At 39.4% G+C, this 24,351-nt stretch overlaps 1 protein-coding gene, 2 non-coding genes and 1 pseudogene across 4 annotated transcripts; 2 read left to right on the top strand and 2 right to left on the bottom strand.

The window, feature by feature from the left end:
- Positions 1 to 917: 917 nt before the first annotated feature.
- Positions 918 to 1,071, top strand: LOC143550554 (U4 spliceosomal RNA). Its single transcript, XR_013138340.1, has one exon. It is a non-coding gene; the product is annotated as a U4 spliceosomal RNA (small nuclear RNA).
- A 1,235-nt stretch (positions 1,072 to 2,306) lies between these two features.
- LOC143550553 (U4 spliceosomal RNA) lies at positions 2,307 to 2,459 on the top strand. Its single transcript, XR_013138339.1, has one exon. It is a non-coding gene; the product is annotated as a U4 spliceosomal RNA (small nuclear RNA).
- Positions 2,460 to 3,161: 702 nt separating this feature from the next.
- On the bottom strand, positions 3,162 to 9,346 carry LOC143550520 (protein ENHANCED DISEASE RESISTANCE 2-like). Of its 2 annotated transcripts, none has more exons than XM_077041151.1 (18): positions 9,220 to 9,346; positions 8,878 to 8,931; positions 8,738 to 8,816; positions 8,568 to 8,659; positions 8,437 to 8,483; positions 8,258 to 8,355; positions 7,740 to 7,835; positions 7,605 to 7,669; positions 7,460 to 7,531; positions 7,224 to 7,370; positions 6,210 to 6,472; positions 5,886 to 6,131; positions 5,715 to 5,816; positions 5,588 to 5,638; positions 4,578 to 4,721; positions 4,402 to 4,497; positions 4,114 to 4,215; positions 3,162 to 3,364 (listed from the first exon to the last, which is right to left on the bottom strand). In XM_077041151.1, the coding sequence occupies exons 3-18, from the start codon at positions 8,782 to 8,784 to the stop codon at positions 3,263 to 3,265; spliced, it is 1,770 nt and encodes a 589-aa protein (XP_076897266.1). In that variant the 5' UTR covers positions 8,785 to 8,816; positions 8,878 to 8,931; positions 9,220 to 9,346; the 3' UTR covers positions 3,162 to 3,262. The 2 variants fall into 2 exon arrangements, with proteins under 2 accessions (XP_076897266.1, XP_076897265.1); XM_077041150.1 differs by having other exon boundaries at positions 8,258 to 8,358.
- Positions 9,347 to 14,084: 4,738 nt separating this feature from the next.
- On the bottom strand, positions 14,085 to 19,084 carry LOC143550533 (E3 ubiquitin-protein ligase WAV3-like; annotated as a pseudogene).
- Between the last annotated feature and the right edge of the window lie 5,267 nt (positions 19,085 to 24,351).

The following is a 24,351-nucleotide window of genomic DNA, read 5'->3' on the forward strand; positions in this document are numbered from 1 at the left end:
GGGCTGAATTTACAGATTATATTAGGGTTTTAGGATATGCCTTGTTTAAATATTAAAGGTTAAGACTTGTTTATTAAGAAATAACTATTTTAGGAAACCGAATAATCAATTAATGGTAAAATTAGGTATAATAACTTAAAGATTTTGGTTTGGACAGCAATAAAACGAAATTTGAATGTTTTATAAAATTAGTTGACATATCTTGGAGCTTAAGTTCCGTTAATTTAATCGAAAATAGGAAAGAATTGGCAAAACTGGTCCCTGTAGTTCCCGAAAATACGATTTTTTAGCCGTTTTAAGTGATTTTAAAGGTTGATAAGAGCTATTTGGCATAATTGAAAGTTATGAAATTATAAAATAAGTTAAACCAAGTTAAAAACCAATAAATACAAGTTTTAAATAGTTCGAAAGATCCGAATTACGTTCTCGAATCGGTTTAAACAAATACGAAAAATTCGAGATGTTACACGCTATGTATAAAGCGCTTAAGCACAAAAAGCCCCTCAAAAACCCCATGGGGGGCGGTGTGTTGGAGCGGTATGGGGCTTTTGGGACCCATAACACGCCACTGCACATTGTCTTATACATATGCAAGTAGTGATAACCAATTGTTATTTGCTACATGGTGATACGTACGACTAGAATTTTAAGTGTAAAAAAAATTCTTAAAAGGTGAGAAAGACTTAAAAGTCACACTATATATATTAAAGAATTGATCTTGCTTATTGGGCCTCATGAGGAATAAGCGAGCCCAATATGCAAGATAGATTGTTTAGTTTTAAGTGCAGAAAAATTTGGAGACTTAAAAGGTGTATATAGTTTAGAGTTAACTGTGATTAATCCCACATCGGTGGAGAATAAAAGAGGAAGCAGGAAACGGGGTGTATAAAAGAAGGGTTAGGGGTGATTCTGAAAGTATCTTTGCACTTGGGGCAATGATGTAGCTAATGAGGTAATAACTGAGGCGCGTCAATTGCTGGTTGAAAACTATTTCCAAACCCCCTCCTAGGCTTTTGGTCTCCCTTAGCCATCGAGAATTTCTAAAAGGACTTCCTCTTGGGGGGTAAAGTCCTACAATATTTAGTTTTAAAATTTTTAAATTTAATTTGTTATAAGGAAGCCTAGACAATTTAAAGTGTAAAAAAGAATTGGAGACTTGTTTAAGGTATAAATGCTTATTATTATATTGTAGATGAGAATGGGTATTGTTTTTATTTATATACTTATTCGATTTTGGTCGGTTTTGAATCTTTCAGTCCGTTTTTATCTCTTAAAAGTGTGCGCGCTACTCTATTTTAATTACATTAACTAAGCTAGAGGTGTATCGTTAACGGGTTTCGGGTCAAAACGATGAACTAAAACACTAGCCGCATATTTATGTAGACATCAGCTTTGACATGAACACTCTTAAAATATGTCGTGCTGGTGTTTTGAGTTGTGTCAGGAATCGTCACCCTAAATTTACGATGAGTAATAAGGGTGCATAAGTTATAGACTTGTATGAATTTATGATTTTTTACAATAAGGTTTCTATATAATTCAAAGTTATTTATACAATGATCTAAACGACATGGGAACATGCGCTATTATTCCACCCATGTGTTACAATAAAAAACAAAACTAAGATTCATTGTATTGGTCTTATATCAGTTAAAAGCAAATGTTACATGTGATCCTGATTTAGATATGTACAACTAGGATTTTAAGAGCTGGCTGGTTAAATTTGGATGGCTTATGTCCTTATGATACTATAACGGCATCAAGCGTATATACTAAACAATTAGTGTACGGACGTTTATGCTCATTTACGAAAATGAGTAAACATGGTGACTTAATTACAACTTAAACAACTAACTATACCTCAAATAAAACTTTTTTTTTGTTAGTGAACCTTTAGTTGTTTTTGTTCTTTCTCTCATATTTCATGTTAACAAGCTTATATTTATGTGTTTAGCTCGAGATCATACAAGTATGGTGAAAAGGATTGAAGAATGGAGAACTGATAATAGTTCAAGCATTAAAAGGAAAACTATAAACATTAACACTTTTAAATAGCTCTAGTAAAATAAAAAATATATAAATATTTTTAACAAAAAATCTTTAAATAGACCAAAGAATCAAAGGAGTGATATTGCTTAATGGGCTTCATGTGGGTGAAGAAATGAATGAGCTCAATATGCAAGCGGAATTGGCAACTTAAAAGGTGTTTAGTTAAAACTTAAAACCGTGGATCCCACATCGATGGAGGATAAAAAAGGAAGCAGGCAACCGGTGTATAAAATGAGGGTGAGGATAAGGGTTAAGGTATCTTTGCACTTGGGGCAATGACGCAGCTAATGAGGTAATAACCGAGGCGCGTCAATTGCTGGTTGAAAACTATTTCCAAACCCCCTCTTTGGCTTTGGGTCTCCCTTAGCTATCGAGAATTTTTGGAAGGACTCCCTCTTAAGGGTAAAGTCCTACAATATTTAGTTCTAAACTTTTATACATTTATCTTATTTATGGTGACAATCTATTCGACCTTAATTCTTTATGGTTATCTAAATTTATATATTTATCTTATTTATGATAACAATCTATTCAACCTTAAGTAAAAATTGATAAGTAAAAAAAAAAAAGATTTACATGATTTTTTTGTTTTCTAAGATTTATGTTCATTTTTAAATAAAAGTATACAGACTAGGTAATCGATACCATCCATCCACAAGAGGGAAACGAGTTTGTATAATTGTGTATTCGGTTCGCTAAAATCTTGAAACAAGTTGAGCTAGAGATTAAGTTTGAACTTATTTAATTAACATGCCAAAGCCCATGGTAGACTTGACTAAGGTTGTGGGTTAAACAAACAATGCAATAAATTTAGTTGTATAAAACAAAAATACAATTATAATTATAAATGCATATAAAAATGGTTGTGTGTATACAAATTAAATATTTTAATATTTAATAAATTTAATTAACCCAACACCATCTTGGAATGTTATCAACAAGCCAAGCTCGAGCTTTAGGCAGAGAGTCGATGACATGATTTAAGTGATTGATAACACACAGGAAAAGAATTTGGCTCTTCGAGGACTGTCAGGTTATGCAAAGAACCGAGTTGAAGCGAATGATTATATATACAATACAAATTTCAAGAATCAAGTGTTGATTGAAACAACAAAGAGTAACCAACTCAAAAATATGTTTTCATTGTGCTATGTAATGCATCAATTTGGCTTGAATTAAAGAATAGACTATACCTTGAATTAAAATCTTTAACTTAGATGTTCATGTAGTCAATGGGTATTGATTTGGATGCGTCCATGTGATTCAACCGGCAAGTTCCCAATAGGGTTTCAGGCAGCTCCTCTCGTGTGTTAGCCTGCAAATGAAAGAACATTAATAATGCTTGTATTTTGTGCTCTCTGTCAGGGTTTTCGAAACCGGACCAGTCATCATTCATGATCCAGTGTTAATATACATAGGGTGAACTTCATCATAGACACTAGATCATTGCAAGAACAAAAGGAACAAATCTTAATCGTTTAAATGTTCATAAAGGTTTGAATTTTTAAAATTTATAATTCTTAAAAACGAATGTCTAGGCGTACAGAAGAAAAAAAAACATTAAACTAATTTGTTCATATGTTTTCCATTAAATTTTAATTGTTTACCTACACATATGTAGGTTATATGTAGGTATAATAACCTACAAATGGCTTACACATTTATAGATTCTACATATATAAATGAAACCTGTTCATATATTTTTTAACTTCATGAGAGATGAGTAAACACTGCATTCCAACAATTTTCTTATATTTTAATATCTTAAAATTGAAGAAATTGAACATTTTATTTTTTCTGTGGGCTCGCAATAAAATACCTGCGTGCTGGAGTTTGAAATAAAAAAAACATGAGATTTTGGAAGGAAAAAGAAAAGCGAACTTTCGAAAATCAAGTCGAACCACCGAACTGGTTTGATAGTGTTACCACTAACCAGTCGGGGCCATAACGGTCCACCCCAAATGAAGGTGGTTCAAGAGTACCAAATCAGACCACTTGTGTAGTTGATGCATACACAACTGGTCCTAAGTAAAAGTCTATGAAGGTGATGGATGCCATATGCACCTGTATCAAGAAAGCCATTTCTATAACCAAATTGTTCAGGTAACCAAGAACTAGACCAACTACTCCTCTTGCCACTGTTGATGAACCTATATCAACGCCAAGCTGCAAAAAAAGTCAAAGTCAAAACATGCTAGTTTCTATATTCAATTTTTTATATTGGATCTTATAAAAAAGTTAGCATCTGTTTTTCTTTATAGATGGTAATTGTCATATATATATCTTGATGACAATGCAATTTGAAAAAATGGAATTAAATGTTTGACTTTCAAAAGTCAAACTTCACATTACCTCAATGTAATTCTTCCCATGAAAATAATTTATTTCAAGTGCTTGACCAACCAAACAAGCTTTCTTCCCCACGCTTTGCTTGACTAACCATGATCCCTACAAGTCAAAGTCAACATTTTGAATTTCATTTTGAAGCAAATCCCATGATGCTATAATGTTGGGTACCAAGTATTAACCTTGGATATATACGGTATGAGCTTAAATTTTGAATTTCTGAACGAATCATCGCCCTTGACAAAACGTTCTAGCAACGAACACGATCCCAAAGGCGTTCGCATCATGTAATATAGAGCAAGACTGTAAGTGGTCGATCCTGGAACCTGTATTAGGGTAGTGATTTATCTCAGATAGGTCAGATAAAAAAAAGTTAGCGAAAGGAGGAAAGAATCAAACGTGTTGAAATTCATAAGGGGAAAAAGTCAAATATGTTAAAAGTCAAAAGAGGAAAAGGTCAACCGGGTTGAAAGTCAAAAGGTAGAAAGAGTCGAATGGGTCAAATAGTGTTGAAAGTCAAAAGGGAGAAGAGTGAAAACAGTAATTGACACGCAACTTATAGAAATGTAGGAAAAGATGTTTATGGGTCAACCCAATCTCCGGTTGTTACAACCCGAAGTCCCAAACCCGTTTGCCCCGTTATCCAATATTCCAACCCGCCCATTTTGTAACCTCTAGACAGGGTTTTCTTGTTCGTGTTCATTAAGAAAATGAACATATTGTGTTCATTCATGTTCATTCGTTAACAGCATAATGAACGGGTAGCGTAAACGAACAAACATAACTGAATATAGATGAACGAACACAACTGAGCTAAAACCAATTATAAATGAATGTGAGCAACAATGTGTTGGGAAAAAAATTATTAAAACTAGACCAGTTATAATGGGCCTAAAAATTTAAACAGATGTATCAACGAACGTAAACAAATGAACTTAAGCAAGCGTAAAGTAACACACTACATAAGTGAATACAAACAAACAAACAAACATATATAAATTTAAATGAACTAATGCAAACGGGTGTTCATGAATAAATGAACGAATGAGACATGCATTTATGTTTGCTCGTTACTTAGTTTAACCAAATGAACAATAACTTTTGTTCATGTTCGTTCGTTTATTAAATAAACGATCATAAACGAACTTCTAGCCAAACGATTAACTAAATGTTTGTTTCTTTACAGGCATACCTGTATGTTAACAACGAAGAAGAACTCAGGGCCACCACGTGCTGCATATTGCTGCAAAAACCCATGTAGATTAAATAACTCACTCAGATATTAAACTAATTAACGTATCATGAAACATGAACCAAACCTGAACAATTCCACCAAACCGGCCCGCAAGATCATCTTCACGCTTATTAGATTTAATCCAATCAGCAGCAACCAACTGCATCAAGGTGCCCTTTGCCTTGTACTGCAAGTAACTTGTTAAACTGACAATATGTTAATTACGTGCTTAAAAAAGATAATAATGAAAAGAAACCTTTCGTTGGTCGGTGAGATAATTATCACCACGGATAAGAAACGTGGAGGGATCAGTAGATGCCCAACTGCAAGGCAGAATACAATTTGAATCTTTTGCAAATGTTGATCCATAATAATATGACGATGATGGGTTTGATTCCCATAATATATCTTGTAGATCTTTATAACCCTTTTTTTGTACTGCAAGATCATGTAGTTTTTTTACAAATCCAGCAGTTGATGACAGTTTAGGCTGACAATTTTCCTGCATAGATGGAAACTGAATAAAATCATGAAAAAAGAATATAAATATTATGTATTTCACTAGTTTAATAACTAGTACCACATAGCAATGTTGTGAGGTTTCAGAAGCCCAATCATGTTCATCATCTGATTCTGAAGGTTCAGGGAAGTCAAAAAACTCATCAGAGGCATTTGATGAACCTGCTTCTTTGACTTCTTCCGTTTGGTCAACCGTTGACTTCATTTGGTCAGCCTCTGGTTTGACCTGCTGCCGTTCATTTATACAAGTTGACCCGAATTCTCTAGACAAAAACTCATCACAGCATAGCTCCCCTCCTCTGGCTCTAAACAGTTCTCTCAATGCTAATTTACACCAAAAAAGATTTAATCATTTGAATCGAAGTTCCAGTTTTGTAAATAATTTACTAATAGAATTAAAATTTAAACAATGGAGGTATCAAACTTTTAAACTACAATTCTATATATAATTGTGAGAATGTTGATCAGACGGACCGTGAAATCAGTTACAATATGCCTCCCTCAAGTTTAAAAAACTTTGCATTTGTTTTTTCTTTTCCTTTTTTTTTTGCTTAACCATCTTTTGACACCACTCACAATTTTTTGGTTCTTATTTTGTTTTAAACTTATAACTTTTAGGATATAATGCTTTATAAAATTCCGAATATACCGTTGCATGTGCTTATTTTTATCAACATTTTGGTGTAAATTTCATTCAAAACATAGTTGTGTGTACTAAAGCACAAACATACAAGTTGTCAAAGCTGCTTCATGGATTCGTTCTTTTTTACAATTGTTTTTGTTTTCCTCTTACAACTTTTAAAATATGATGACTTATAAAATCCTAATTTTTCGTTGCGACGTGCTTATTTTTATCAACGTTTTATCATGGATTTTTTTCAAAACCGAGTTGTTGATGTAAACATTGTTTAACCATGGGTGGATACAAGTTGTTGAAATCGAAACTTACAAATTCCAACGCCTCCGCAGCAGCGTGCAGATTTACCCATGAGTTGAATACATTGATAAATATGTTGATTTTGTGTTTAAGAATGATAACTTGGTATAATTATCTATTCATCTTATTCAAGAATACCTGAAACTCTACCGAGCATACGAACTGTTAAGGATCTCGTAGATTTTTTTGGAAAATAAGATTTCCATAACTTCCAATCAATGGAAAGCATGTGTTTAACAACCGATTCTTTTCCTTGATTAACAGGGCTAACCACAAATCCACCACCTAAATAATAATAAAAATAATCACTAAATAGTAAGCAAAATTGTCAAACCAGTTACTTATGAATTGTATAATTAATGACATATACTTACTGTGAATGTAAGCTCTGGTGTAACTATCCTGAAGTGGACACTTACTATGGATCACCGAGTGATAGAGTATAACTAACAAAAGCATTAGATTTAATATGCTTAATTAAAGGTAATAAAACAAAAGAAAAAGAAATATTAGATATACCATAAGTTCCATCATCTTCTCTTCTCCAATATCGTCTCAAGAGTAAATCTCTTCGTTTAATACCCCTGAAAACACAGGATGGGTTAATATTTATTTCTAGTTGATCTTTAGTCTAGGGATTTTAAGTGTTCGAACCATGGTAGCCAATCTCTACATAGTTGCATGTGTATTATATCAGTATGGCCATCAAGATGCTCAACCACAGTGCCACTATGGAAACAAAAATCCCACCTGCAGAAATTGTTAACACATGGAATTTAAAATTATGTGTGCGTGTGTGCGTGTGTATAACAAAGTTCATATTTTTTAAAAATTTTATGTCTGTTATCATAAAAAACCATCAAACTAATCCATTCATATTTAAAAAAATTTTGAATTATATATATACTACACGCGTGTGAATTCTATATATAAATGAAATTTTGTTCATACTTTTTAAAATTTCAGAAGAGATGAAAAAACATTGTATTTCAACCATATTTTTATATTTAAAAAAATTTTTAAATTGAAAAAATGAATGATTAATTGTGTTCTGCATGTTCTCGCAAAAAACTGTCTTCTGTCTAGAACCCTCCCCGGTATGTATACATACATGCATACAAACAATTAAGTCTAAAAGCAACAGAAAATGTGAAGTTTTTGTATGTATTTACTCATATCTGGAGGGACCTATCGACATGAGGATTTTGAAAACGGCCTCTGAAGTTCCCTCAACCACACCAACTGCCATTATAGCCGGTTGGCCAGCCCGCTGCTGAAAACAACACAAATACAATCCAAAAAATAAATTGTCATGTCACTTTCAATATTCATTAACATTTATGAAACTCACCCCCTCGCTCGATTTATTATATTTTGCTTCTTTAAACAACCGAAGCCCTGCAAAAAATAGAAATAAAAATATTAGCAGTTCCAGTTCATAATATTATCTTTCTAAATTGAGATATTAGTTCCAGTTCATACCATTTTGACAACCAAATATTTTCCATTGGGATGGTGCTATCACATCTGGCATGATTGTTGCATATAAGGTCCAGTCAGCAGAGTCATTTAATCTGTGAATACAAATTCATGATATGATCTGCAAATTAATATATTTTTAAATAAACGAATACGCGTTATGTGTTACCTACAAGGCTGCATTCTGCTTATTGCAACATTTTGTAATGAATGTATCCATTTAGCAGCTTCTTCTGGACTGCTTGCTCCTAACTTTATAATCAATGTTTTCAACAACAACAACAACAAGCGGAAACTTGATTTCAATGAATACCTTAAGGTGATCTTTGTGATTAGAAGTATTGTAAATGGTGAAAATGAAAAAGACCTGCATTTGAAAATATATAGCACAAAAGTATTATAAATAAAGAACAAGGGCTGGATCCGGAACAAATGAAATTAACCTACTAAACATACAAATAACTGAATAAGTAAAGTAATTATTAGTCCTCTACACTTTTGAACTAGAGTAATTACACTACAAAAAATGTAGAGTAAAAACTGTCGAATAACAATATAGTGTTAGCATAATTACTCGCACTTTTCACGTTTACAGTTATGTGCATCTGATCCAAACACGTAACAAGTATCATGAGATAACGATAAAAAAACATACTTTTTTATTAACACTCTCTCTTCCTTTGTCAGTGACTCGTATGCACGAGTCTACAATCGCGCTTCTTAGCGGCTCCTGAAAAGAAAAAAATCAAAATCTTGAAAAAAATATATCCAATTTAAAAATAAAAATACTATTACAAATATTATTATCAAGAGGTACATATATGATATATACATGGTATATAAATACCCATATTTATATTAATATAATATAAATATTCATTTTTGTATATCTTGCTGTATAGCATTAAGTGGTTCATAATTCATATATGGTTCTCACGATCACACGCAACAGATCCAATAGATTGATAAATTAAAATATTAAAATAACAATAATAATAGAAAACCAAAGACATGAAGTTAACATTGATGAAGAAACCCTAATAACTGTACCTGAGTGTCTGATGTGGGTATTGATTTGAAGCTTTTAAGGCAGTGAGTTTGGAGAAGGAAGTATCTTCGTCTGGCGTACTGCAATCCGAATCGATTGAATCGAATTAAGTACAGCCAGCCTTGCATTATTTCCGAATCCATTTGATGTTGTTGAATCAGTAATTAATTGAAGTTGAATGCTCTGAATAAGAATTGAATTGAATTTGTATAACTGGTGCGGAGACGTTGCCAAAGGATTCTCAATTAAACAAAAACCGCTTCTTTTAAAATTTTTATTTTTAACGATGCGAGACCCTACCCCACTTATGCACGGGATTTGAACTCGCGATTAAAACCCTGATTCATTTCTTCACTCAAATGCTTATAAAAATGGCCAAAGTGAGAATCGAAATTGCAACTTCAGTCTCCACTAAAAAGTACCGACCAACTAGCCACTACATCAAATTCATAAGACTTTAAATATTTGTTTATATATATAAGAAAAGGTAAAAGTGTAGGTTTGTTATTAATAGTGTGTTTAAAATACCAAACGTGAAGACTTGTTAATGCTCAAGGGTTGCTTGCACTTTTCAAACTTCACGATATATCAAATTGCAATTTCAGAAAGGGACGTGATGTTTGGATACCAGCCCTTTGAATTTATAAAGGTTGAATAGGCATACTTGTATAGATTGTTGGTACATGATAATAGTATGGAATTGCCAGCCATTCAATTCAACCATCATCTATACGAGTCGTATAGGCCTCGATGTCGTTTTTTCACTCCAGACATGCATGAGTCGTATAGGGTTATACGACTTGTACAGACGCATAGTTGTGCATGCAATCCAAGATTCTAGTCTCGATATGCGTGACGATTAATTATTTTGTCACACTCTAGACAATGGGGGCCAAAGGCATAACAATTGAAACAAAACAATAATGAATGATGGGTAAAATAGAATCCTAAATCTATATTATTACAATCATGAAGAGGTATGTACCCGCCTCAACACCGAGCAAGGCGGGTCAACCCACAAGATATAGACAAGAGGCTTGAAATCAAGACACTATGAAGGCACAAAGCCAAAACCTATGCGCATGACGCATATCACATATGCTCATGCATCACATGCTCAGGCATCATATGCCAAGGCACCACACATGCTCAGGCATCATATGCCCAGGCACCACACATGCTCAGGCATCATATGCCCAGGCATCACATATGCTCACGCATCACATATGCTTACGCATATCACATATGCGCGTGGCGCGCGGCGCATATCACATGCTCGTGCATATCACATCTGCGCATGAAACATCTGCGCGTGAGAATAAAGAGAAGACCTCGCGCATCCTCAGGATTAGCGCATATCACACATGCACATAATCAACCTCGTCCTTATCCAAATCAGGATTAGGGCAACCTTGATTGTGCACGTCAGACAACCTTCCAGAAGGTATCTTTTTAAGGAATAAGAATATGCTGATGTCGACAGCTGCCAATGAAAGGTGGACAACTCAGCATAAACCATGTGCTACCACGTGATTATAACCAATGAGAAAGCACCAGGTGTCCCAGAGGACACGTGGCGCAGAGCAATTGGGGGAGGCCAACAAGGCTGAGCCCAATCAGTGGAAACCCTAGCACTATAAATACAGCATCAACTCCACAAGGAGAACACATCAGATAACATCCAATTACAGAGTATTCAGCTATTAAGCAATACACTCCAAATTCCTTACTCTCACATATTATTATCTTCTCCCACAAATACTTATTCTCACACCGGAGGGTTACCCCAAAGAGGACCCTCTGTCCCTTTCTGAGGGGTAAGTTTACGGTGCTGTTCATTTTGTAGGTGGAAGAACCCAGATCCATCAGATTCAAGAGAAACCATCGGTGAAATAGCATAATCACACCCGAGGAAAGTAGATCGTCTACCAGTGAGTCGATCCACGCTTCTTCAAATCATACTTACTAAGTTACTAGGAACATAAACCTGCTGCGAGTTATTTCATAAAAATCTAGAAGAAACCTTTTAGAATCAAAATTTTTAAGGACGCTTTCGTTTCACGGACTTTTTTTAAAGGAATTGGAATTAGAATTGGAATCGGAATGGAATGGAATGGAATGTTTGAGAATCCCTATCATGTGTTTGGTTGGTTAATATGTATTGGAATTGGAATTGGTTTCGAGCTGACACGAGTTTTCGCATCGGACGGGTTGGGTTTCGGTTTCTTTTGTTTGTTTTTGGTCGGTTACGGATTCGTTTTCGGCCTTTTGTTTCGTTGTGGTAGGTTTTTTCAGTTTCATTTCTGTTCGGTTTCAGTTTTTTTGTTTCGTTTTGATCGATTTTTTCGGTTTCGGCTCATTTTTCGGGGTTTTTTTTTTTTTTTTAAGAATGAGGGCAAAGGCGGAAGTGTTTTAGTTTTTTTACATTTTTCGTTTTTTATTTATATTTTGAGTTATGACTTTTTTATTAATTTTTTTGAATTTTTTTTGAAGGGGTTTTTATTTTCCATAACTATCCTTATAAAATAGGTGGGATTTTAAAATCCCATGAAATGTGGGATTTGATGGGATTTAGCTTCCATTCCCATTTTTTCATTTAATGAAACGAACATATCAATTCATGGGATTTTATTCCTTATAATTCCTTCCAAATCCTTGAAACGAACAGGACCTAAGGGTCAAAATTAATTGTCACACCAATTTTATAAAAAAGTTACTTAAGTACTATACGAGAAAATGATCTTGTTTAGTGAGTAAAGGTTCATCATAAGGCAAAAATAATTTTTGGAATCTTTGCAATGGATATGTTTTTGACAAAGTGGACCAGAGGACACACGGTCAATATTGTCTTTGTAATTGCATGGATGTAAATGGTTTGGCACATTTGGACATTGTGTTGATCGTAATACGTTAAGAACCCCGTACGTTCCAATGTCGAACCATAATGTCGACTGTGGTTTGGTAATATCCCACATCTTAGCGGAATTTGGTAAGTTTGAAGTTGTTCCACATTTGTCTTGTAATATACCACATCGGTGAGTTGTGTTTGTGTTTGTTGGGGTGGGGGACGAATCCTTCTTACATTTCTTATTAGGACGTTCTTTGCCTAGGGGAGCAACTCGTAGGGTGAAAAAAAATCACCGAGTTACAAGATTGGGAATCCATTGGGGACAAAGGAGACAATATCTTGGTACGACACTCCTGCACGGTTACACGTGTGCCGTGGACAATATGACCCTCCTTTGAATTTTTGATCTTTCTTTTGCATTGAGGTCTGGTGTAAACATACAACATAACAGTTAAAACTTTTATTTTTGAATTTTTAAGAACAAAAATTCTTTGTTTGAAGTCAATTAGTCAAATGAGCATAATGAAAATGGGCCATAATAATCATATTGTTGATATGGGGCCACTGTGGCATGGGCCATTGTGTGACAAAAGGTGAACACTGCATCATCAAATCAAGCATACAATCAACCATGAACCAACTTTCCATTATACTTCCTTTTCTCAAAAAACTTTTAATCATCATGAATAACTTTTCTTCATTAACAAACATGGTGAATCTGTTCGATTTGGTTATAAGTCAAAATCAAACATACAATCATCGCTTTAGGTTTTGAATTTTTATAATTGTTCGGTTTCAATTTTAAACAATTAATTCAGTATTTTTTTTTCTTTGGGTTAGTGTACGTAGCTCATTCTCTAAGACAAAGTTTCATAAACGTTTAAAGGTCCTGAGTTGAGTCCCGGAAAATAAAATTTATTAACCTTAAACAACAATTCAGGTTTTTAGTTATAGAGAAAGACATTTAAGTTAATTTAACTAATCGTCCGACCTTGCCTACAAAGTTATAATTTCATGTGAGATGTCTTGTTCACACAAAAAACTCTTATATATAAGGTGTATAAGGTGTTTAGTGGCCAATAAAAAACTATAAAGTTATGGAAAAGTAATGACAACTAAGAATATTGATAACCACATAAGTATTGTTTATAATATAGCTCCTTAATTATAAAATAACTACGCTTGGATGTTGTTTCGTTAATAACATGCCGAAAAATTCCAGTGGGACAAACCATGACTAAGGTACCGTACTGGTGTCATGACAAACCGTATCATATCACTTTAACAACATCAACCCCAGTATTGTTATTATTGAAATCGGTATACATATTCGTTTTTATGGTTGACTAACCGAACCGATTCCAACCTGATTGCATTGGTCGTGGTACCGATATTATCGAAACCAATACTAGTATTGGTTTATAGGGTTTTCGATCGATGTTTGTGGAATTCCCTGACTAGGTTTTATGTATTGCTCACGTATAAATAATAGTACAATCAATGCAAGGGAAAAGTAAATATTTACACTATAGTTCCTGTATTATACAATATATGCTATAAAATCACAATAGGCTTAGTAATATGTTACAACAATCATGAATTCGAACACAGTAGTCGATAAGCGTTAACTTGGTCTAGCAGGTTGCGCTTCTAATGACCGAGCGGGTTGTAAAGGATCAGCCTGGGACCGAGTTAGCATCTCGGTCATCAATGGAGTTTGATAAGCTTGAACTAGGCTAAAACCATTGGCCGGTTTCCCACGAGTTGTGGCTCTTTGCGAGGCGTGTGAGCTTAGGCCAGATAACACATAAGCTCTTCCCGAATGCTCATACATATCCGCACTTACCATTCTGTCTTGCATTTCCTTGAGTTCCGCATCTAGTACGATACAGAGACTATCTCTGGATCTAGCTGATACGGTTCCAGCGAGAACATTCCTGAAGTTCTCGAGTATACTAACCGCACGCGTCAGATCACCTTCTTCGGCTGCGGCTCTTGCTTGTGACATGGCTTCTGCTGACTGTAACCGGTTTCTTTGTCGGTCAACTTCAATTGAAACAACATTTTCATTACCAACACTTTCCGGTCTTTCGATTGTAACATTTTCGCTCACTAAATTCACCGTCCCATTAGTCATCGGATCGGTATAACAACAATGCACCTTCAATAACAAGGTCACAACGCAAAAAGTCAACTCCGTCTACTTCGGGACGTTGACTGAGACAAGAAAATCCCGTACTTCATCAGCATACAAATCCCCGACCTCTATACGCTCCGACTTCCTATCGGCTGTCAAATGGCTCGTATAACTACCGGTTTTTAGAGATTGAATCCCAATGCTCCGGTTCGCACTTTCAACTATCACTCGCAAACCTTTGACCACTACACTCAAGAGTCCACCGATACACTGAGCGAACGCATCTTGGATTACAGTTTCGGTCTCAATAAACGAAAACGTCCCACCTGAAATCTCGGAAATCGAGTGCATTAACGAAGCATCATGGTCTTTCCCAAACCCAAAAGCATGTACCGAAACATCAATACCTTCTGGAAAACGAAAATGGTGGTTTGTTCGGCCATCAAAACTATAATTATCCCGCCCGTCGGATAATAAAATTATACTCGCCACGGGGTTTTTCTCCCGGCGGTCTTTCATCACTTTACCGCCTTTTCTCAGCCCTTCGGCTATATTCGTCCCACCATTTGCCACCAACGAATTAACAGCTTGGAGCGCGTGTTGCTTCCCAGCATCCGACATTTTCCTTAGCGGAAACAGGCGTCGGGCAGTGGAAGAAAACACGATCACCGACAACCGATCAGCCGGTCCAAGATTCTGTATCACAAAACCCATGGCCCGTTTAAGCAACGCCAACTTTGTACCCGCCATACTACCACTAATATCAAGAACAGTCACAAGATCCACTGGAGCCCGTGCAGAAGTCGAAACAGGAGCTTTCAAATGGATCAAAATCACAAAATCTTCAACGTTACTGAACCGTGGCACAGCCGGAAGCTCGGTGTATGTTTTGAGTAACACCTTTGATGACCCGTGGGATGTATTATTATTCGTGCTTGAAGTATGCAGACCCAAGGGTTCGTCATCGTCGAACATGACAGGCTCGTTGGTTGGTGAATTTGCAGTGGGAGTGTGGCGGTTGGAGTTAAGCCGTGGCAAAGGCCGACGAGTTACTGGATTATCTTGTGACGAATTTTGGGTACCGGTTGAAGCTTGCAGTGGAACTTGTTTCCAATTTGCTCGACAAACCGGACATATTTGGTTTCCATGTTTGGCATTTGAAGCAATGCAATGAAAATGGAATGAATGTGCACACTCTGATGTGAATATGGCTTCACCAAGTTTCATTGAGGATAAACATATTGCACATATCTGCATAGTCAAAATTAAAATTCAAGTCATAGAAAAAAAGGTTATATAATTTACAAGGACAAAGTTTATATGGACAAAGATGCTCATTATTCGAATTTTCGAATTTGAATTGACTTTTATATATTGAATCCAAATAGGTTCCGTATCATATTCTGCTTCAAAATTTTTAACATGTCTCTATGGTTGTATTTAGGGAGTGAGAAAATGATAGTAACTTTTGGTTATGGATTAGAATGAGTTTGTTTATGGGTTAGAATTGACTAAATTAAATAAGCTCCATCCAAATTTATTTCAAACAAAACTCACGAACCGAATAGAAACCCAGAAATCGAAACCGAATAGATACCGAAATAAAAAAAAAAAAGAAGCAAAAACGAACCGGAAAAAACCTGAAAAAACCGAACCTGAACCGAGACATAACCGAGATATTTTAGTTGAACGAGGAAGATGAGGGAAACATTTTAGTTATTTTACTTTTTGCGTTTTCAATTTATAATTTGATATATTATTTTTTTATTAATTTTTTTGAATATTTTTTAAGGTATTTTTGAAACCCTTTGTTGTTCAAGATGGGTTAACTTTACCCATCTTGACCCATACCCATCCTAAACCGATAGAAACCGAGAAATCGAAACCAAACAAAAACTGAAAACATTGAAATCAAATAGATACCGAAACAAAAAAGAGCAAAATTGAACCAAGAAAACCGAACCTGAACCGGGACAAAACGAGTTTTTTAATGAACGAGGACGACAAGAAAAACTGTTTAGTTATTTTACTTTTTGCGCTTTTTATTTATATTTTAAGTTATTAAATTTTTTGAGGGTTTTTGAAACCCTTTGTATTTTAATCTTGGTCAAAATGGATTAGCTTTATTACACGTCATGACGCATACTTAATGTTCAATATGGATGATGAAATACCAAAAATCAAGTGTAAATTAATCAATCAAGATTATGAAACAGAATTCGAATTTTGAGAAGAAACCTTAGAACTTGAAGATCTACTTGAACTTCTAGACAAGTGTGAGGTTGAAGACGATGCCACAGAAGCTCCGGGGATCGGTTGCGAAGGCGAGACGTGAAGAAACACTAAGTGACCCCGGGCAGATTACGGATAATCTGGGGGTTAAATAGATGTTTCCACAAGGGTTAGGTCCGGCAAAGATGGTTATTCCTCTGATGACCTGCAAAACAGACACCGTGAGCTCGTCACTGAGAAGGGGGGGGTACCTCCTTGTGACCACCCTCCGGCGTGAGAATCAGACTAGATTGCTCTCGAATATAAGTGTATATTAAGAGAAATTGCTAGAGCAGATATCAAATAATATATGGAGATATAAGATAATGATACCGTTCCAAGGTGTTGGAGTATTTATAGCCGAAGGTGGGTTTCCAAGCAGGTACAGCCAGCTGTATAATATTCCTTTTCTACCAACTGTGGGCTACGCACGTGCCATGCTGGTGGTTGGTGGGTAGGCAGCGGCTGATAGTGACATGGCCGGCTGTGTACTATTCCCTTTCAACCAACTGCAGGCTATGTACGTGCCACGACAGGGGTTGGTGAGTAGGCAGTGGCTGATAGTGACATTAAGTACTGGAGCGTGCTCCTCGTCGTACTGTTGTCAGTGAGCTGTCGCTGCTTTGGTCAGATCTTTTGTCCATACCTTGGCAGGTATAGTACAAAAGATCCTCCAGTAGCGTACGGACTGGCTCATTTGGGCGGGAGTATTCCCGGCTTGCTCATTCCTTCTTCAGGTGACATTACTGAATTATTTGAGTTAGTGCCTTGTGCGTGTAGCCTTGCTGTTAGTGCGGGTAGTCTTCCCTGATGGCTAGTATCCGCAGCTGCGGGAACAGGCGGGGTACGTCACCATTGGGAGGCTTTTCCTGCGGGAACAGCTTGCGTACTGCGCGTAAAGACGTCATCTATCTGAGCACGGTGGGTCCTGCGGATCCAGTTGGTCTTTGTGCAGACGTCCCTCTTTAAGGTGATTCTTGCGGGTCCAACTTTGCAGACGTCCCTCTTTAAGGTGAGTCTTGCGGGTCCAACTGGGTTCTGCTGGGACCTACCTCTTCAAGTCCCCCCAGTCCAATGTTCTTCTCATGAATTGTTAATAAGTGAGGTGAACTTTTGGACTTAAGCAAGGGGTTTCGAAAAGGATTTAGTTTTAAGGTTCTCCGTGGGGATTCTTCCCGCGGGTTTCCTAATGTCACGCAGAATTTCCCACTTTTCTGCTTGATCTTTGGGTATGATGCGGGTAGGAGTGTAACCTCCTCGCAAGTCAGGTGCGTTGAGTTTCAGTTGTATAGGTTCTCCACGAGGTTTTGGTAGTTTTAGACATAGTGATCAATTATGTTTAAACAACCAATTCCATCTTGGAGCATCAAACAATCTAGTTCTCAATGTTCCCGCTATGCGGGGATGTTATATCCCTTTCCACAAGCATGGCCCAAAAGATCCTTCTTGGTTTCAATTCCCTGCGAGTGCTAAGTATGTGAAGGGTTTCGCCTTGACACTGTACCCGCACTCGTCTTATAGTCACTTTACTTCCAAGGTATTCTTGGCTTCAATTCCCTGCGGGTGCTAAGTATGTGAAGGGTTTTGCCTTGACACTGTACCCGCACCAGTCTTATAGTTACTTGGTTGCCAAGGTATTCTTGGCTTCAATTCCCTGCGTGTGCTAAGTATGTGAAGGGTTTTGCCTTGACACTGTACCCGCACCCGTCTTATAGTTACTTGGTTGCCAAGGTAAGGGGGTGTATTCCCTCTTATTTTTGAATCTTTTTGAAATTCGAAGAGTTGGTGAAAGGATAAGAACAGTCCAACTGTTGAAGGGACGTCAGCGTGGTGTGACGGTTTCTTCTGACAGTTTCAGGACGTGCATGAAGTTATGGCGACGTGACAGTATATGGTCATTCTAGACGCTTTTTCAGGCGCGTGGGCGCGAGTTTTCGGGCGCGTAGGCGCGAAGTTTACGGCACGCGTCCTGTCAACAGCTGTTGCCAGCGTGCTCTTTCCACGTGTCATAGTTTCATTGCACCTGCGCTTTCCTCTCTCCTCCGCATTAAATTCATCGCATTCATTGCGATGAGTATATAAAGGGAGGAGAGGATGCATCTCAACTCACAGTTTCACTTCTTCTTCTAAGCGATTTCCGGCGAATACTCTTAACTTTTCCGTCGAGCATTCTCCTGAAATCGCTCTTTCATACCTCCAAGATGTCTTCTACTCATGATCCTGAGGCTACTGCCGAGGAGTCTGACGTGTACACGGAGAACCCGATGTCAGCGTCTGACAAGGACGATAAGAGTACTGCTGGCGAGTGCCAGTGTGCTCTTTCCGTCGACCTGTATCACTACATCGTCAAGAAGTTCATGCTCGAGCCTTTCGAGCCTGAGTTTCCTGAGCCTCACCAGACGGTGTACGATGCCCCCAAGGGAAAGATAGGGGTATATGCTGCATTCTTCATTTATGGGAATTTCAGGTTCCCATTGACGAAGTTTGTGTACCGTGTTCTGGAGAAACACGGTGTAGATTTGACGGAGGTGCACCCGATGGCGATCGCAAAGGTTCGCCACTTTGAATGGGTGTGCCACATTGGGCGTTGAGCCTCGCGTCGACCGCCTGATGACCTTCTACTCCTGGAGGTGCATTCAGGGCTGGTATACCCTGATTACTCGGATCAAGGGTTTGAAGATCTGTGCTACCGAGCGCAGTCTTCGGTCTTGGAAGCGGGAGTTCTTCTATATCTCTGCCCGTGTCGTCCCCATAGGGATGACTTTCAAGAACGGGAGAGCACTCCCGAACCTTCACGCCTCCAACTACCAGGAGGCGGAATGGTTTACCAAGATCTCCCGGATCCAGACTCCGGTTTATCGCTTTGCGGAGTCTGGGATGGTGATGCTTGGGATGAGCCGGGTATGGAAGGATGCTGGGGCAGAGGCGCCACAGATTCCCATCGTTCTTGAATACGGTTCGAATTCTATTCCCCATGGTATGCTCCATCTCTTTTTGCTGATTTAGGGTTTTTCTTCTAACTGCTTTTCTGTTTATTTTCAGATGGGAACAATTTGCAGTCGCTTCTGCAACCGCATGAGAGCGGTGGTCCCGCTCGGTTGGGTACTCGTGCTCTCGACGAGAACGAGTTGCCCATCTTGGAGCAAACGGCGGATCGGTTTGTGGAGGTCTACCCGCCAGGCCACGAAATTCTGAGCGCCACGCGGCCATGTAAGGGTTTCATTAACCCTCGCCCTCTTCATGCTCAAACCTCTGCTGGAGTTTCTCTAATTTTGTCATCTTCTGATGAGGAATCCGCAGACGGTCCTTTCTTCGTGAGGAAGAAGAAAGCTGCCGGCGTGAAGGGCAAGGCGAAGGTTGCCTCCACTGCCGATCAGGGGAACCGGTCTGACTCGGAGACCGAAAGTGAGGAGGTGGCGGGGAACCCTGGTGGTGGTGAGACAACTGTCTCGGAGGTTGAGACAGCTGCCACCTCCGCGCGACCAAGTTCTACGACGGTGACTGGCGTGAAGAGGCCAGTTCCATTGGGTTCGTCCCCGCCCGTCAGAACCTTCAAGATTAAGAAAACTCGTAAGTACTTTTTAATTAATTTACCCGCAATTCTTTTCGCCATTGTTTTTAATATCTTGTCTTCATGCAGGCGTGGATGTAACCGCATTCCAAAGTGATGCGGGAAGGAGCAGTTCTGGGCCCATGACGGTAGGTTTGGTCAACCTACCCGAGGCGATGACCTAGGCAGCTGCGCCTGTTTGCAGCATTGGTTCAGTTGCTCATCCCGTTGAGGCAACTGTTCCAACTGTAACGTCCTCTCCGCCGGCTGTCAGTGCCATATTCACTGCATCCTTCACTGAGCCGGTGGTGATTGTTTCTGCGGGCTCTTCCGCAGCGGCGGCCACGGTTGTGAGTTCACCTCCGATGGTCTCTACCGCGGCGGCTTCAACCGTGCCTCCGGCACCGGCGACTACCTCGTCCCCGGTCGATTCAGCAGGTATGTTCAGGGTTGGGGCTTCTAACCAATCTCTGCCTCCTTCCAATCTGCCTGACCTCTTGGATGGATATTCCTTAGGTTCGGGTGATGGGTTTGGCGGCTATCGGCCTGTTGTCGACTCTACAGGTGCGTAGTGTTATTTTGGCCTTTTTTTTTTCTTTTCCTAACTGTTTTTTGTTTTTACAGTGTCGGATTCCAATGAGGTGTATGTTCCACGGTGGAACATCCGCTGAGGAACAACCCTTCGGAGGGCTGTGGACTGCGTCGAGTGGGTGCGTCACGCCGCCCCAAGTGGTGCGTTGGGGGAAGCTATGTCTAGCTACCAGGAGGGTAGGCTGACTAACGAGCTTCGGATTCTCCTTGCCCGGATGCAGCCGCGCGTCGAGTTGCTTTGTCGTGAAAACGAAAAGTTAAAGACGGCGCGTAGCCAGGAAGTGGCTCAGGCGCGGGCTATCCGGGAGGAGAACAGGAGACTTTCCGCCGTTGCTGCGGAGAAGGAAAAGGCCTTCAAGGCCCTCGAGGTTGAAGTTCAGGCCCGGCTCGAGGCCCGTTCCAAGGCTACCCAAGCTGTTAACGAACAGCTTAGGTTGGCTAAGGAAACTGCGCGGAACGCGACCGAGAGGGCCACCAGAGCTGAAGCCATTGCTGAGCCTTGCGCGCTGAGAATGAGGAGCTTAAAGCCAAACTAGAGAGGCTTCAGCAGGCTCATGATGCTTTGGCTTTAGAAGATGCCAAAAAGCTCCAAGAGATCTTGGACCAGAAGGGTATGCTTGACCACACCGAGCGTAAGCTGAAGGGCGTTGAAGAGGCTGCTGCTAAGGAAGTGTTGCTTGCCAACCTTAACAAAAATGAAGCCGAACGCGCCCGCAACCAAGCTCAAGCTGCCCTCCAGGAAGCTCTGATCACCAAGGAATGGCTTTTACGAGAAACGTTGTCGCAGGTATGCGTAGCTTCATAATGTCTTTACGCTTTTCTTTATACTTAGAAAAGTTTTTGATACATATACATTTTTTTTGTAGGTTGTGCATCGGATCTTCACGAACACATCTTATGACGATGCCATGAGCGCAGCCCTCAACGCTTCTCATGAGGATGCGGAAAAGGCTGGTTTCTTGCTTGGTCTGGGGTTTGTTGAGAAGGGCATCCCGCCTTCCAACTTCCCTCTTTATGACGTGGACACTGAATCTGCCTATGACCAAGCAGTGAACCAGTATTCTGCCTTCCCGCATCCGGTGGTGGAGAAGGTGAACGAAATTGCTGCTGCTGATGATGGGCTAACCATTCTCAAGACTTTCCTTGAACCGCCACAGCCAACTGATGGTGCGGGTACAAGTGGGTTTGGAGGGAGTGGTCCTGAAGTTTGAACCTTAAGATCCCTTCCCACCGTTAGGATAGATTTATATTTCTGTAGGCGGGTAGATACCCGGCCATTCTTGTAGTGTTTGAATTTTTTATGAAATATAAATGTTTGTGCGGGTAGGACCGTCACTTTCACTGGATGACTTGCTTTATAAACGTTATATGACTCGCTCATGCATATTATAATTTAATTTGGCACTTGTTTTGCCTCATAAACAATATATGATTCGCTCGTGCATACTTTAGTTGAACTTAGCAATTTTCCAAGTGTTTTGAATAAGTTAACCGTTCGATGCGTGGTTGTCAATAGGTTAGTGTTCAATTTCCTCTATCATGATTGTGCGGGTAGGACCGTCACTTTCATTTAGTGGGATGACCAACCTTTACCTATAACTGACCTGCGTGAAGGTTTTCGTTAGAAATTTTTTGCCGTTTTTTGTGGTTATGCGGGTTTTTCCGCCGTCCACACGCAACGACTTCCCCACTTATTTATGCGGTGAAAACCGGCATATCAGTGTTTTGAATAAGTTAAACCTTTCGACGCGCGGTTGTCAATAAGTTAATGTTCAGTTTCCTCTATCATGATTGTGCGGGTAGGACCGTCACTTTCATTTAGTGGGATGACCAAACTTTACCTATAACTGACCTGCGTGAAGGTTGTCCTCATCTCTGAAATTTTTGCCGTTTTGTGTTTATGCGGGTTTTGGCGCCGTCCACACGCAACGACTTACTTCCCCACTTATTTATGCGGTGAATACCGGCATATCAGTTTGGAAAGTTTATGTATAAATGTAAGACCATCGGCGTCAATGTAATAAGGAGAATCATTTCCATTAGAAGTGGCTCTGGGTCTTTTCTTTACAAGTTTGGAATTGATCTATATGCAACCTGTGTAATTGAGCTCTCTTCCATGTTCTTGGGATGGGGGTGTCATCGAGCCTTTCGAGCCGATATGCACCTGGTTCGGAATCTCGTTGTTTACGCAGTATGTAGTCTCCAACATTGAAGCTGCAGTTTCATTCGTGTTTTCCCCAACTGGGGTTCTACACGCATTAGCCTGCTCAGCGTTCATTGCGCCACGAGGTACGTGAGTTTCCCATCTCTGACAAATGCTTCGACGACGTCCTTCAAGTCTAAGCATTCCTCGGTGGTGTGGCCTTTTGTCCTGTGGAAGTCACAGGATTTGCTTTGATCAGCGTTTGGACGCTGTCGGATAATTGGAGCCTCTGGCCATGGGAGCCTCTCGGTGGCGAATATCTCGGTGACGCTTTTGGTGAGTGGCGTCCATCTGGAGTTCCGGTTCGACAACTGCATGTTATCCCTTCCGCCTAACCGAGGGTGTGAGCCGGATGAGGTGTCAAAGTTTACCCTTGACTGCCAAATGCCTAGCTTCCTCTTTTTGTTTAGTCGGGCGGTAAGGACGTTGTTTTCTCTTGTTTTCTGAGTGTAGAGGTTTGTGCTCTGGGGAAGATCTCTACCCAGTTGCTTTTCCGTTTCCGCGAAGCGTTTAGCTGCTGTCATGATGGCATCCCATGTGAATGGCATGCCGTCTTTACCCGTCAATGTGCGGATAAGCTCTGGGTATTCGGCGCCTTGGATGAAAGCTGCGCGAACAAGATCTTCGCTTATGGTGCCCAGACTCAGTTTCTTTGAATTGAAGCGCGTGATGAAGTCTAGTAAAGACTCATCTTCTTCTCGGATGCAGTTGAGGATCGTCCATTGCTCTTCGGTATACTTTCTTTGTTGACTGAAGTGTTGGCTGAACTTTTGCTGGAAGTCAGCCCAATCGTAGATGTGGTGGACCGGTAGACGGTCGAACCACGCTCTGGCTGCCCCAACAAGCGTCATTTGAAACATATAACACCACGTGGGTTCCGTCCAATTGCTGACGGTTGCCCCCGCTATGAATCTGTTCAAATGATCGTCTGGGTCAGATATACCATCATAAGTGCCGATGTTGGACATCCGTTTAGCACTCTTCGGGGCGATTGCTTCCGCAATGTCCCTTGCAAACTTGGACGTTCCCTCATTTGCAACAGTCGGTCTAAAGGTTTTGGAGAAGTCACGTGGGTTTCCCCCCGCGTTCCTTTGTTTGAAGGTTTCTCCAAAATTCCTTCTTGGTTGGAAGTCCGTTTC

Source organism: Bidens hawaiensis, unplaced genomic scaffold, assembly GCF_021521415.1.
Source record: "Bidens hawaiensis isolate Kalapana, Puna unplaced genomic scaffold, B.hawaiensis_p1.1 tig00016045_1, whole genome shotgun sequence".
Lineage (NCBI taxonomy): Eukaryota > Viridiplantae > Streptophyta > Magnoliopsida > Asterales > Asteraceae > Bidens > Bidens hawaiensis.

Excerpts from the sequence above, each read along its gene's own strand:
- LOC143550520 (XM_077041150.1), bottom strand. The coding sequence starts at position 8,784 with ATGGATACATTCATTACAAAATGTTGCAATAAGCAGAATGCAGCCTT. Across the intron at positions 6,132-6,209 it reads CCTCACAACATTGCTATGTG|GAAAATTGTCAGCCTAAACT; the intron begins GTACTAGTTATT and ends CCATCTATGCAG. Across the intron at positions 4,722-5,587 it reads TCTTCGTTGTTAACATACAG|GTTCCAGGATCGACCACTTA; the intron begins GTATGCCTGTAA and ends ACCCTAATACAG.